This window comes from Sander vitreus, chromosome 8 (assembly GCF_031162955.1).
Source record: "Sander vitreus isolate 19-12246 chromosome 8, sanVit1, whole genome shotgun sequence".
NCBI classification, from domain to species: Eukaryota; Metazoa; Chordata; class Actinopteri; order Perciformes; family Percidae; genus Sander; species Sander vitreus.
In genome coordinates this window covers 13010622-13021424 of record NC_135862.1, presented here as the reverse complement: position 1 = coordinate 13021424, position 10803 = coordinate 13010622, and the positions used below count along the sequence as shown (strand labels likewise).

General features: G+C 42.1%; 1 protein-coding gene across 1 annotated transcript; it reads left to right on the top strand.

The window, feature by feature from the left end:
- The first annotated feature begins 156 nt into the window (after positions 1–156).
- fkbp4 (FKBP prolyl isomerase 4) lies at positions 157–10667 on the top strand. The gene is made up of 11 exons (XM_078256888.1): positions 157–608; positions 1146–1290; positions 1378–1520; positions 2982–3102; positions 3341–3497; positions 3862–3952; positions 4061–4144; positions 4242–4427; positions 5593–5736; positions 9244–9339; positions 9467–10667. Exons 1-11 carry the CDS (start codon positions 510–512, stop codon positions 9566–9568), a joined length of 1368 nt encoding a protein of 455 aa, XP_078113014.1. The 5' UTR covers positions 157–509; the 3' UTR covers positions 9569–10667.
- Positions 10668–10803: the final 136 nt, after the last annotated feature.

The following is a 10803-nucleotide window of genomic DNA, read 5'->3' as shown; positions in this document are numbered from 1 at the left end:
ATTATCTAAGTGACGGCACACTATGTCGTAAATTATGCATTTGCTCAGCTCTTTGTAAGTGCACCGCCTTTCCGGGAGATGCGTATTTCGTATAACTAACGCCATCAACGCGGGTTCATCCCCTGGTTCCTCCTCAATGTCTGGAAAATTCTCTGCCCTTCTTAAGCGTTTGTCAGATGCCAGACTGCAAGACAACGTGGACTTGAAGTAACCTAACCGAAAGCTCATATACAAGTGTATCTGGTGCACAACGGTAGCACGGTCTCAGCGCAGCTATTTGGAAGCTGTGAAGTTAACGTGTATTTTATTTTCAGTAGCATTCACAGATAACGTTAACGTTAAGTAAGGCTAACGAAGAGCTTTAACCAGCGTTAGTTAGCCAGTTAGCGTTCTTGCTGCACTTTGCGTGGTTTGAGAAGTACTTAGTTAGCTTTAGCCGCCACTACTATTAGCCAGTGTTAGTTGGAATTGTGTTGCAGTTCAATAGAGTAGGAGCTGATATCTGCTACATGACAATGACTGCAGAGGAGCAGACAGGTGAAGGACAACACACCATCCCAATGGAGGGAGAGGACATCACACCAAAGAAAGAAGGGGGTGTTTTAAAGGTAACGTTAAGTTATGTTTTGGTACTGTAGCTATATTAATCCAACTAGCTGAGTGGTTAGATGGCTGCTTGTTGTTTATCTACGCATTCGGATAGGCTAACGTTAGCTGTTGTTAGCTAGTCTATCGCGTTCACTGTTAATAAAAACAGCGTGTTGACAACCCCGTAACGCTATTTATCTTGTTCCTACCTTTGGTTTCATAGCTAACGTTAACTTCTTGCCAGGGTGTCAACAACATGGATATTTAGCCATTTCAACCGTCCACATTTCTAGAAGGCTCTGGAACCATGGATACACACACACACACACACACACACACACACACACACACACACACACACACACAGACAGACAGGGGTTTACCTCACCTTATTTAAGAAATATTTGACCGCTTTGATTACCTCTTATGATGCAAAGTACGAGACTGCAGAAATGTATAGAGCTGGCTTTGCATGTCATTTACTAAAATGACATTTTTTTTTTGTAATCCCCTACTCTTTTTTTGATAAGTTCTCCTCATGCTATCTTTTCTTCCAGCTGGTGAAAAGGGAAGGCACAGGCACAGAGTTGCCTATGACCGGTGACAAAGTGTTTGTACATTATGTGGGCACACTTCTTGATGGTACTCATTTTGACTCAAGCAGAGACAGAGGAGAGAAGTTTTCTTTCGAGTTGGGCAAAGGTTGGTTTCATATCTTGCAGACCCATGAACATTCACCTGTCATAGTTCCACAGCCAGTGTTGGTAATCAGTCTTCTTTGTGTTTTAGGTCAAGTAATAAAGGCATGGGACATTGGCGTAGCCACAATGAAAGTGGGGGAGTTGTGCCAGCTCATCTGTAAGCCGGAGTATGCTTATGGATCTGCAGGCAGTCCACCCAAGATACCCCCCAATGCCACTCTTGTTTTTGAGGTAAGCATCAGTGATAACTGGTACTTTAAAGGGATATTTAACTGTTGGAAAGATAAATATATCTTTAAATTGGGTCACTTATGTAGTAGAAATGTGAAATTTTTTTTTAGAAATTGGTGCCTTCTAGGCTGAGAAAAGCCAGAAAATGTGTTTTTGGCTCATGTGGATGAAAGACACCAAATCCCACAATGCACTTGCTTCACTGCTTTAATGTCTACTCCCAAGCCACGCCTACCGTTTACAGACAGACAGTGAGACAGTCAACTCAACTTTAGTGTGTTTTATTCTCATTTCAACCATATACACGAAATAACGTTTTCACCGTGGCTCAGTTGGTTACACAATTAAAATATATGAAAACGACATACTAAACAGGCTACATTTAGTGCACACACATTATAGGCTCCGTAAAGTTCAGCTAACACATAGCTACTAGCATTAGCGCTTGTTGGGCTGTATCACAGAGTATACAAATTTGCGTGGGATGTAAAATGGTCGGCATTTAACAGTCACAAACTCCACCAGCAATTAGCAGTTAGTTGGATACAAGCACTCCCATTTCTGCACCAGGCAGTCCGTGTTAACACAGCCCACCTCCACTAACTAGTCTTACCCGGCGTAGAGCAGCCGGCCTGGTAGCTGGATAGTCCCATACAGCAACCACAAAAACACAGCAGTCTCTGAACTCGCGTTGGGAGTTTCATTGAAGTTGGATGTAGTCCAGTTTGTTGTCTAATGAGCGGACACTTGGAAGCAGGATTGATGGAACAGGTGGCCGGCTAGCGTTAGTTTTCCACAGGCAAACTCGTTCAGCGTTCCCCGCTGATGATGTCCCTTCACCGGCCAGAGGCTTTGAGCAACACCGCTGGTCTCCATAGCAGGTGGGCGAAGCGGTGTCGAGTATTCCATCTGTAATAAAGTGTCCTGCGTATTCTCCGATCTGTACCAATGTATCCCGTTGGTACACGTGTGCGGTAGTTTGAATGCACATAATTGTTCTAAAATTTCCTTCGGGATGAATAAATCTATCTAAAGTTTTGATGCTGAGAAGCCACTAAGCTACGCAAGGATTCAAGATTGCTGACAGCCATTTGGGTTCGTGAAATTTCGGAGAATGACGGAGTCCAACCCCCTATGGGCTATGCGGAAGTAGCTCCTAGTACTGGCTGTAGTCCTTTGATTCTGTGCAAAAAGCTTCAGATGACGCAAAAATCGTCGTTTTACGTCATCGGAAGATTTTTTTGCAGACCCACAATACAGAGATCTCTGGTCTCAGGGGGACATGAGGGAGGGAAGCACAGTCATTAAAAAATACTACCGTGTTTCTACTGAGACAAAGGTTAATGCTAAATCGGTGAAGTATCCCTTTAAACTGTATTCCCTGGTGTGTGGTTGAAATACTGTAAACTATGATCTTTTATGGGTGTTAAGATATTAATTTACACGTCTGCACACTTGTAGGTGGAACTGTTTGAATTTCGAGGTGAGGACATAACTGAGGAAGAGGATGGAGGAATCGTCCGTCGCATTATCACTAAAGGGCAGGGATATTCCAAGCCTAATGAAGGAGCTACTGTTGACGGTAACACATCCAGATACAGCTTTTTCTTTGCTAACATTGAAGAAATGTACCTGCTTATAAGATGATGCAGCATTTATAATAATGATTTCAATATAAAATGGATTTGAAATTGCATTGCTTGTCCTCAGCTGTCACTTTCCCACAACTGTCTATCTAATGCGTGCTAACACTTTTGTGGCTAAATGAAGAGTCTGATTTGTAACACAAGCTAACCCCAGCATTTTTCAACCCCTTTCAGTAACTATGGAGGGTATCTGTGAGGGACGTGTATTTGACGAGAGAGAATTGAAGTTTGAGATTGGAGATGGAGAGGGTCTTGGCTTGCCAGTTGGAGTTGAGAAAGCTATTATGGCTATGGAGCAGGGAGAGGAGGCACTCTTCAATATTAAGCCTAAGTATGATCACATTTACTGAGACCAATACTTACAGTGTTGTGATAGTCAGTGTGTTTTTTTGTTTTTTTTAACGTTTTTCTTTTATCAGATCATTATCAGATCATCTCTCAAACTGTTGTGTTGAATTTGAATTGGGCAATAACAATTCCAGTGTTTAGACTCATCGACTGAAATTTGGCCAACACGATCAGCTACAAAAGTTCTACACTGTGATATGACAAAAAATGAATGAACTTCCGCTACACAATTATCCAATATAAATATAACATCACACTCCAATGCTGTTTTAAGATAAACTGCAACCAATAATACAGCATTTATACCACACTTGAGATTATTAATGTTATGCGTCTTTGATTTGTAGATATGGCTTTGGGAATGCAGGCATTGCAAAGTATAACATTCCTGCCGGAGCAACACTGCAATACAAAATCAAGCTGACAGCCTTTGAGAAGGTAAACAAATCTTGCTGCTGAGTTGCTAACACAACTTGTGTGTTAACGTCAGTTATGTAGCAACATTTTCCCCTCTAAGAAGTGATTATGTCTTTTTGTTTTCTTTAGGCTAAGGAATCGTGGGAGATGAACACCGTAGAGAAGCTGGAACAGAGCAGCCTTGTCAAAGAGAAGGGAACACAGTATTTTAAGGTGATCAGCGGGGTATTGATTAAGCACATAGCTATAAAGAGAATTTTTAAGACATCATTTTTCATGTTTTCTAATGTACTGATTTCATATGCTTCAGGAGGGAAAATACAAGCAGGCTTCAGTGCAGTACAAAAGGATTGTGTCATGGCTGGAACATGAATCTGGTTTGTCAGAGGACGACGAGAAGAACGCAAAAGCATTGCGGCTAGCATCTCATCTGAACTTGGCCATGTGCTTCATTAAGCTACAGGAGCCAAGCCAAGCCCTAGAAAATTGTGACAAGGTATTTACTATCTGTTTTTTACACATCTAACCAAAATGGAAGGAGTCTCTGTCTGTCTATCCTTCAATTCATACTTATTAGCCTTACCCATTAACTGTTACCCCACGAGACGGCGTGCTGGGTACAGCTCCCTCTTTGTCTGTCACTGCAGTACGTTCAAGAAGAGATGAAGACAGAGAGATGTTGCATTGTAAACTTGAACATTTTAAGCATCAAAGTAACTTTCAGAATGAATGTTTTTGGTCCCGTAAATAGCTGGTCCCAAGGGGGTGTCAACTGGATGTAACGTTAGGTGCTAACATTATTTCCATGGACTTGTTTAACATTACCATTTTGCCATTGATTACACAATGAACAATCAACACTGAGCTCTTCGGCCAACTAACTAACGTTAAAGTTAGCCCCTGATGGTTCCATTTTCTTTATGCTAAGACAATATTAGCAAGGCAAATGCTGTTATAACCACGACGTAGCATCGTTCCATTTGTTTTGCATGAAAGCTAACATCTGAGCCTTTCCAAAGGGCTTCTGTGTGATCATAGGCCTTCCAGAAGCTTTGTAATCCAGCCTGGAACTGCAGTGTCTTTTCTGAGACTTTGCACAATAATTCTAGAACAATAAATCCACATCTGAACGGTTATTTATTCATCTTTTTGTATGAAAATGTATCGTTTTACTTTTATCCCTGGTCGTCTTGACTCCCAGAATGTTGGGGGGTGAGCTCCTCCACAAATCAGAGGCCATCTTTCCCGACTATCTTCTTCTTCTCTGGTGTTTTACGGCAGCCAGCATCCGCAACGTTGCAGATGCTGCTACTTTTCTGAATGTTACTTCGCTACTACATATGCTAAACGTGAAAGAACGAGCCTAAATGTAATACATAATGCGTAGATTCTTATTTGCGCATTTGGATAGTATTGAAAGAGGTGTATTGGAGATAAAAAAAAAAAAAGTTCATACTAACTTTTTGGATAAAAGCGTATGGACTTTTTTTTGGGGAAAAATCTAAATAGTTTTTATTTGTGTTAGTAACATTGTTCATTTTTGTTTCCAATGATTGCCAAGACTTGGAGAACTAATTTCAAAAACCAAAACATTTTTCACCCCTGCTGAAGTTTGCATGCCATACTGTTAACCTTTTACTATACTCTGTTCTTAATTATAGGCTCTGGAGTTGGATGCATCTAATGAGAAGGCTTTGTTCCGAAGGGGAGAGGCACTGTTTGGTATGAAAGAATATGACCGAGCAAGAGATGACTTCCAGCAGGTTGTTAAACTGTATCCTGCCAACAAGGCTGCCAAGAGCCAGGTATGTGTCTTAAAGGAAGATTTCAACTACTTTCATGAGTTTGTTACAAATCCTAAAAAGGTTAATACAGAAATAAATGTCCTTTTTATACAGTCAAGACTCATTTAGCTATATTTATTGTGCTATCATCAACAATGAAACAGGCACATGTTGCTGTCTTAAGCCCCTTTCACACATGCACTGCAAAAACTAGACATTACCTGGTGGAGCTGTATGTGAGAACGCAAATGTCCGAATCAGTTGGATTGGACATCAAACGGCGTGCCAGCTCCCTAGTACAAAGACTGATGTGTGATCTCAGATTATGTAATCTCAGATTGAGCCCATATTGTTCTAGAAGGCGCAGACCTCTCTAGTCATGTCTCTGTCAGCGCTGCAAAATATATGCTGAATTGTCCATTTTACAAATATTACTAATGCTTTACGTGGTTGACATTAGACGGTGATGGCATGTGCCTCGGTGTCCATCAGGATCGGGAAATCAATTTACCAGTCATTTGCAGACTCTGCTAGCCTGTGCTAGCTAGAAAGCTAGAAAAATGCAGTCAACTTTTTAACTGCTAGTTACACTTGTTGGTGCAAACTTTTGCTTATGCCCGAGCCTGCCAGACAGGTGAACTGGGACTCCGTTGCCTGCTTGACAGTTAAAGGCGCTGACGCACCAACCCGATAATCGGCTGTTGGGACAGTCTGGCAAGGTCGGTGACACGAGTCTGTTTGGTGTGTTCCGTGCCGTCAGTCGGAGGAGTCGTCTGCATTCATTTGGGCCAATTTGACATGTTAAATCGGCCAGTGGGCAGTCGGACTCAATGACCAATTACCAGAAATGACGAGCGAGATGAGTGTGATGAACACCTCTCAAAATTGAGACAAATCTTTTAAACTGACCTTTATCGATCTGAAATGAAGACAGATTCAGCAACTGCATGGCCCATTTCTCGCTTAAAATGTTTTCAGAAACACGTTTCGGTGAACTATTTTTGTAAAATACGAGATCGTATCCCGAACGAGCCGCCATTATGGTCAGTTTTGAAATTCAGGAGAAGCCAGACCCAGTGATCAGTCCGACGGCCTTTCAGTCTGCCGCCGGTCGGCTGTCGGGTTGGTGTGTCAGAGCCTTAACAGGTAATGAGGGTTGGCTTTCAATCAGAAAAAAAAATCTAAATTTGCATCACTACTAGCTAGCCAGCTGACCGGTCAAGTTTTTGGATGTAAACATCAAGGAAAAGGTGGAGAAGATGAGGTCAATCTAGCAAGACCATCTCTGCAGCCATCTCATGACTACAGAGTCGCTCATCGGGACAGGGAAATCAATTTACCAGTCTCCTGCTGACTCTGCTAGACTGCATAGCCAGTCGAAGTTTGTAAACATCAACTTGCATTGAATTAATTGAACACCGACTGAGATCTTCTCTGCTGGGCATCCTGCTAGCCAGTGTGCAGGTGTCGAACGGTGAGCTGGGTGGGCTCTGTGCCTGCGTGGGTTTTCCAGCAGGTTGTCGAGAGCTGTGGTGTCCTTTCGCCGAGACTTTGCGCCGATTCGATGGCTACATTCAAGTTTGAGGAGCTGAAGTGGCAAAATTTCACTGGAATTGTACCTTGTACAATTTCATGTGACAAATAAAAATGTATTGATGTGTGAATGTAGCCACTCATTGTGCGGAGTATTCACAACAAGCGAGTGGGCGCGTTGATGTTTCTATAATGCAGCTTGCTAAACCGGAAGAAAACAATATCAGAGGGTAAAGAGAGGTGATTTACACAAAGACTGCAACGAAAATGTCTAACTGGTGAGATGTCGAGGTTTCAGGGAACTTCTGTTGGTAATGGCTGACTCTGAAATTATCAGATTTAAGGAACGGCAAGAGACTAGGTTGTTTATGACAAATTACAAACCGGCTATGACCTAGCCATCTCCTACACGATCTACCCAGGCGCCGCCCTTTGTCTGAACCAAACAGAGTATTTCCAGTGAAAGAGAATGTGTCTGACACAGAGAGTCTCCTGAAAACTGTCAAATAAATTGTTGCTGCTGCATTCATTTGCTGGGTGTGAAACTACCAGTCGTAATTACTAAGTAGGTGGGAACATTCTATACAGTAACTAAGGCCAGTGTGAAACTATTCCTAATTATCCTTTATTGGTTTTTGAATAATTATATAATTAGATTGTGAACAGACAGGCTCCTGCTCGCACAATAATTGACATATGTACTTCTCCTGTGGGAACCCAGTGGTATAGCCTAAGGTTGCATCAGCAAAACATCGAGAATTCCCAGTTTGTACATTTTAGTCAGATCATTAAAGATGTGGCACCTTGTGGCCGGGTTGGCTCAGTGGGTAGAGCAGGCGCACGTATACTTAGAGGCTTATGCCTCGACGCAGAGGTCCAGGGTTTGAGTCCGACCTGTGACGATTTCCTGCATGTCTTCCCCCTCTCTCTCCCCTTTTCTCACCTAGCTGTCCTATCAATTAAAGGCAGAAAGGCCCCAAAAAAAATCTAAAAAAATGTGGCACCTTTATTTCAGATGGGGAAATAAAACAGTAAATGTAAAAAAAATCCAAATATTCTTTATTGCTCAGATCCAGGTTGCTAAGCAACAGTTCACTCACAACTCAAAACAACTTCTAACTCTGAGAATAAATCACATTGCATTTACTAATTAACTTCAAACTGCAAACTCATTTTCATTCGTATTTCTTTTTTTCAAATATTTTCTATAGGAAATGTTCCTTTTTTAATAATATATTTATTTTTGATAGCGCTTTTCTAAACACTCAGACGCTTTACAGTTTTGGTTACAAACAGACAAAAGATACGTAGACAAGGTTACATGACAGACAAAAAGAAAAGATAAACACATAGGTGCATGGACAAGCGCAGGCAAAGCAGGAGGGGTGGGCAATGAAAAGGAGGGAAAAACTGAGAGTCTGAACAGGAAAAAGCAAGTTTGAAGAGTTGAGTTTTGAGGGCCTGTTTGAAGGATGGTAGGGTGCTTGACTGCTTGATGTGGTCGGGGAGGGCGTTCCAGAGGGTGGGTGCAGCAGCTGAGAAGGCTCTGTCGCCCCAGGTCCTGATGGTCTTGAGTGTGTTGGCATCGGCGGACCTGAGGAGGCGGGCGGAAGTGTGGCGGGTGAGGAGGTCGGAGAGGTATGGAGGGGCAAGGTTATTAAGTGCTTTGTATGTGAGAAGTATTTTGAAGTAGTCCAGTCTGGAAAGGAGGAGAGGGTGGGATCGAAGATGGTTCCAAGGTTGCGGATGCAGGTGGAGGCGGCAACGTTGTAGTCATCAATGTTTCCAATAGAGTGAAAAGAGGTAGAATCATGTTTTGAGTGGAATTTCCCTTTTTATTTTGTAATACCGTGATTAAATCTTATATCGCCCACCTCTATAATATATGTGGTCAAAGTGCAGTACACATCTAAAGACATGTATTATATTGTGGCTGTACCTGTGCCATATCTGAAAATATGGTTGTCTGACCTCTCCTTCATTATGTTCTGTCAGGTGAGTCTTTGTCAGAAACGTATTAAGGAGCAGCATGAGAAGGACAAACGCATTTACGCCAACATGTTCCAGAAATTTGCAGAGAGGGATACAAAGGTAAAGAATTGTTTTCTAAAACCACCACAAGAGGGGAGGCTATGCATGCTTTTAGATTGTCAAAGAGACTAACTGAAAAGTGAAAAATGCTGATTTCTTTTTTTTTTTTTTTCCTCCTCATCAACAGAAAGAAGCAAAGAAGGTGAAGAGTGAGAGCCAGGAGAATGGCGATGGTGAGATGGAAGTTGAGAACGGAGAAAAGGAAGTTGTGTGCAAAGCAAAGGAATAGATAAAGATGTGACTATTAACGGTTCATCTGAACTTTAGACTTTTGTGACTTCAGCCATTTGTGTTTTGTGTGTCTGTGTGTGTGTGTGTGTGTGTGTGTCTATGAGAGCACTGACTTTGAGAGCGTCTTTGCTGGCTTTCTTTGTGTCGGGGCTTTTTGCTGTGGCAGCTACCCGAGCGGGTGGGACTTCTCCAGCTGACGGCACTTTGGGACGTGGTTTTAATAAATGAGTTGTGTGCCACAACCAACCCCACCCCTGAACCCTTTCAACCCACAGCCTTGAACTGTGCATGTGTTTTTCACAGCGTTTTGGGTAGGGAACAAAGTGCATCCAAGTGTTAAGTGCAGAATTTCACCAGTCAAGGGCTAGACCATTCACCTTGCACTACCCTCTGTCCTCTACCCCTCCTCACATGTAATGCTATCCATCTTACACTCCTCTCATGGGCCTACTGATCAATTTCTGGATTTGTGATGGTTGTGTGCATAAATATGAATGTGTCTGAATGTTAGAGTGACTGTGTCCCAAAGTACGTATGTAGCAGCACTGGATAGGTGAAGTAATAAGACCTTAGCCTGGAATAGCTGTCAAACTTCGAGTTTCTCTCTCCATCTTAAGATGGAGCTCCCCACTAGCCCCCAGGGTACAGGACTGTTCACCTTTTTACTTTGGAAATATTGACTTTGTACTTTTTATTTTTTTTCAGTGTTGTGCTTGTGACTTCTACTATTCTCAAAATGATGAATACAACCAATTACTTAACTGGAATATGTGCATTTTTAAGCAGCTAGAAAGGACATTAATGAGCTTCTCCTAGAGACACTCAAGTTACAATTAAATTTTAGTCTTAATTTACTGTAAAAAGTACATGTATGAACACATGCATATATGGCTCATCAGATTGTCTGTCTGTTAAAGACGGTACGCCAGAATGTGAGCCTTGTACATTGTCAGTCAACAGCACCTGTACAGGGTCAGAAACTTAACTAGGGGCTAATTTAAAACCGGGCTGTGTGTTGAGTTTATCTTTGTCTTTTGGAAGGGTCACTGCTTAGTCTACCCATACAGAGGAATCTAATAAACATAGCTACAACTTGATGGTGTGCGACTGTTACTTCTGTTCCTCACAGTTTCCAGTTACCATGCAGTACTTATTTTTTACCCCTGTCCTGTCGCCTGCTCATAAATCAAATGTGCTGAGGACAAAAATGTTTCTTCATGATGAGCTGTGGGA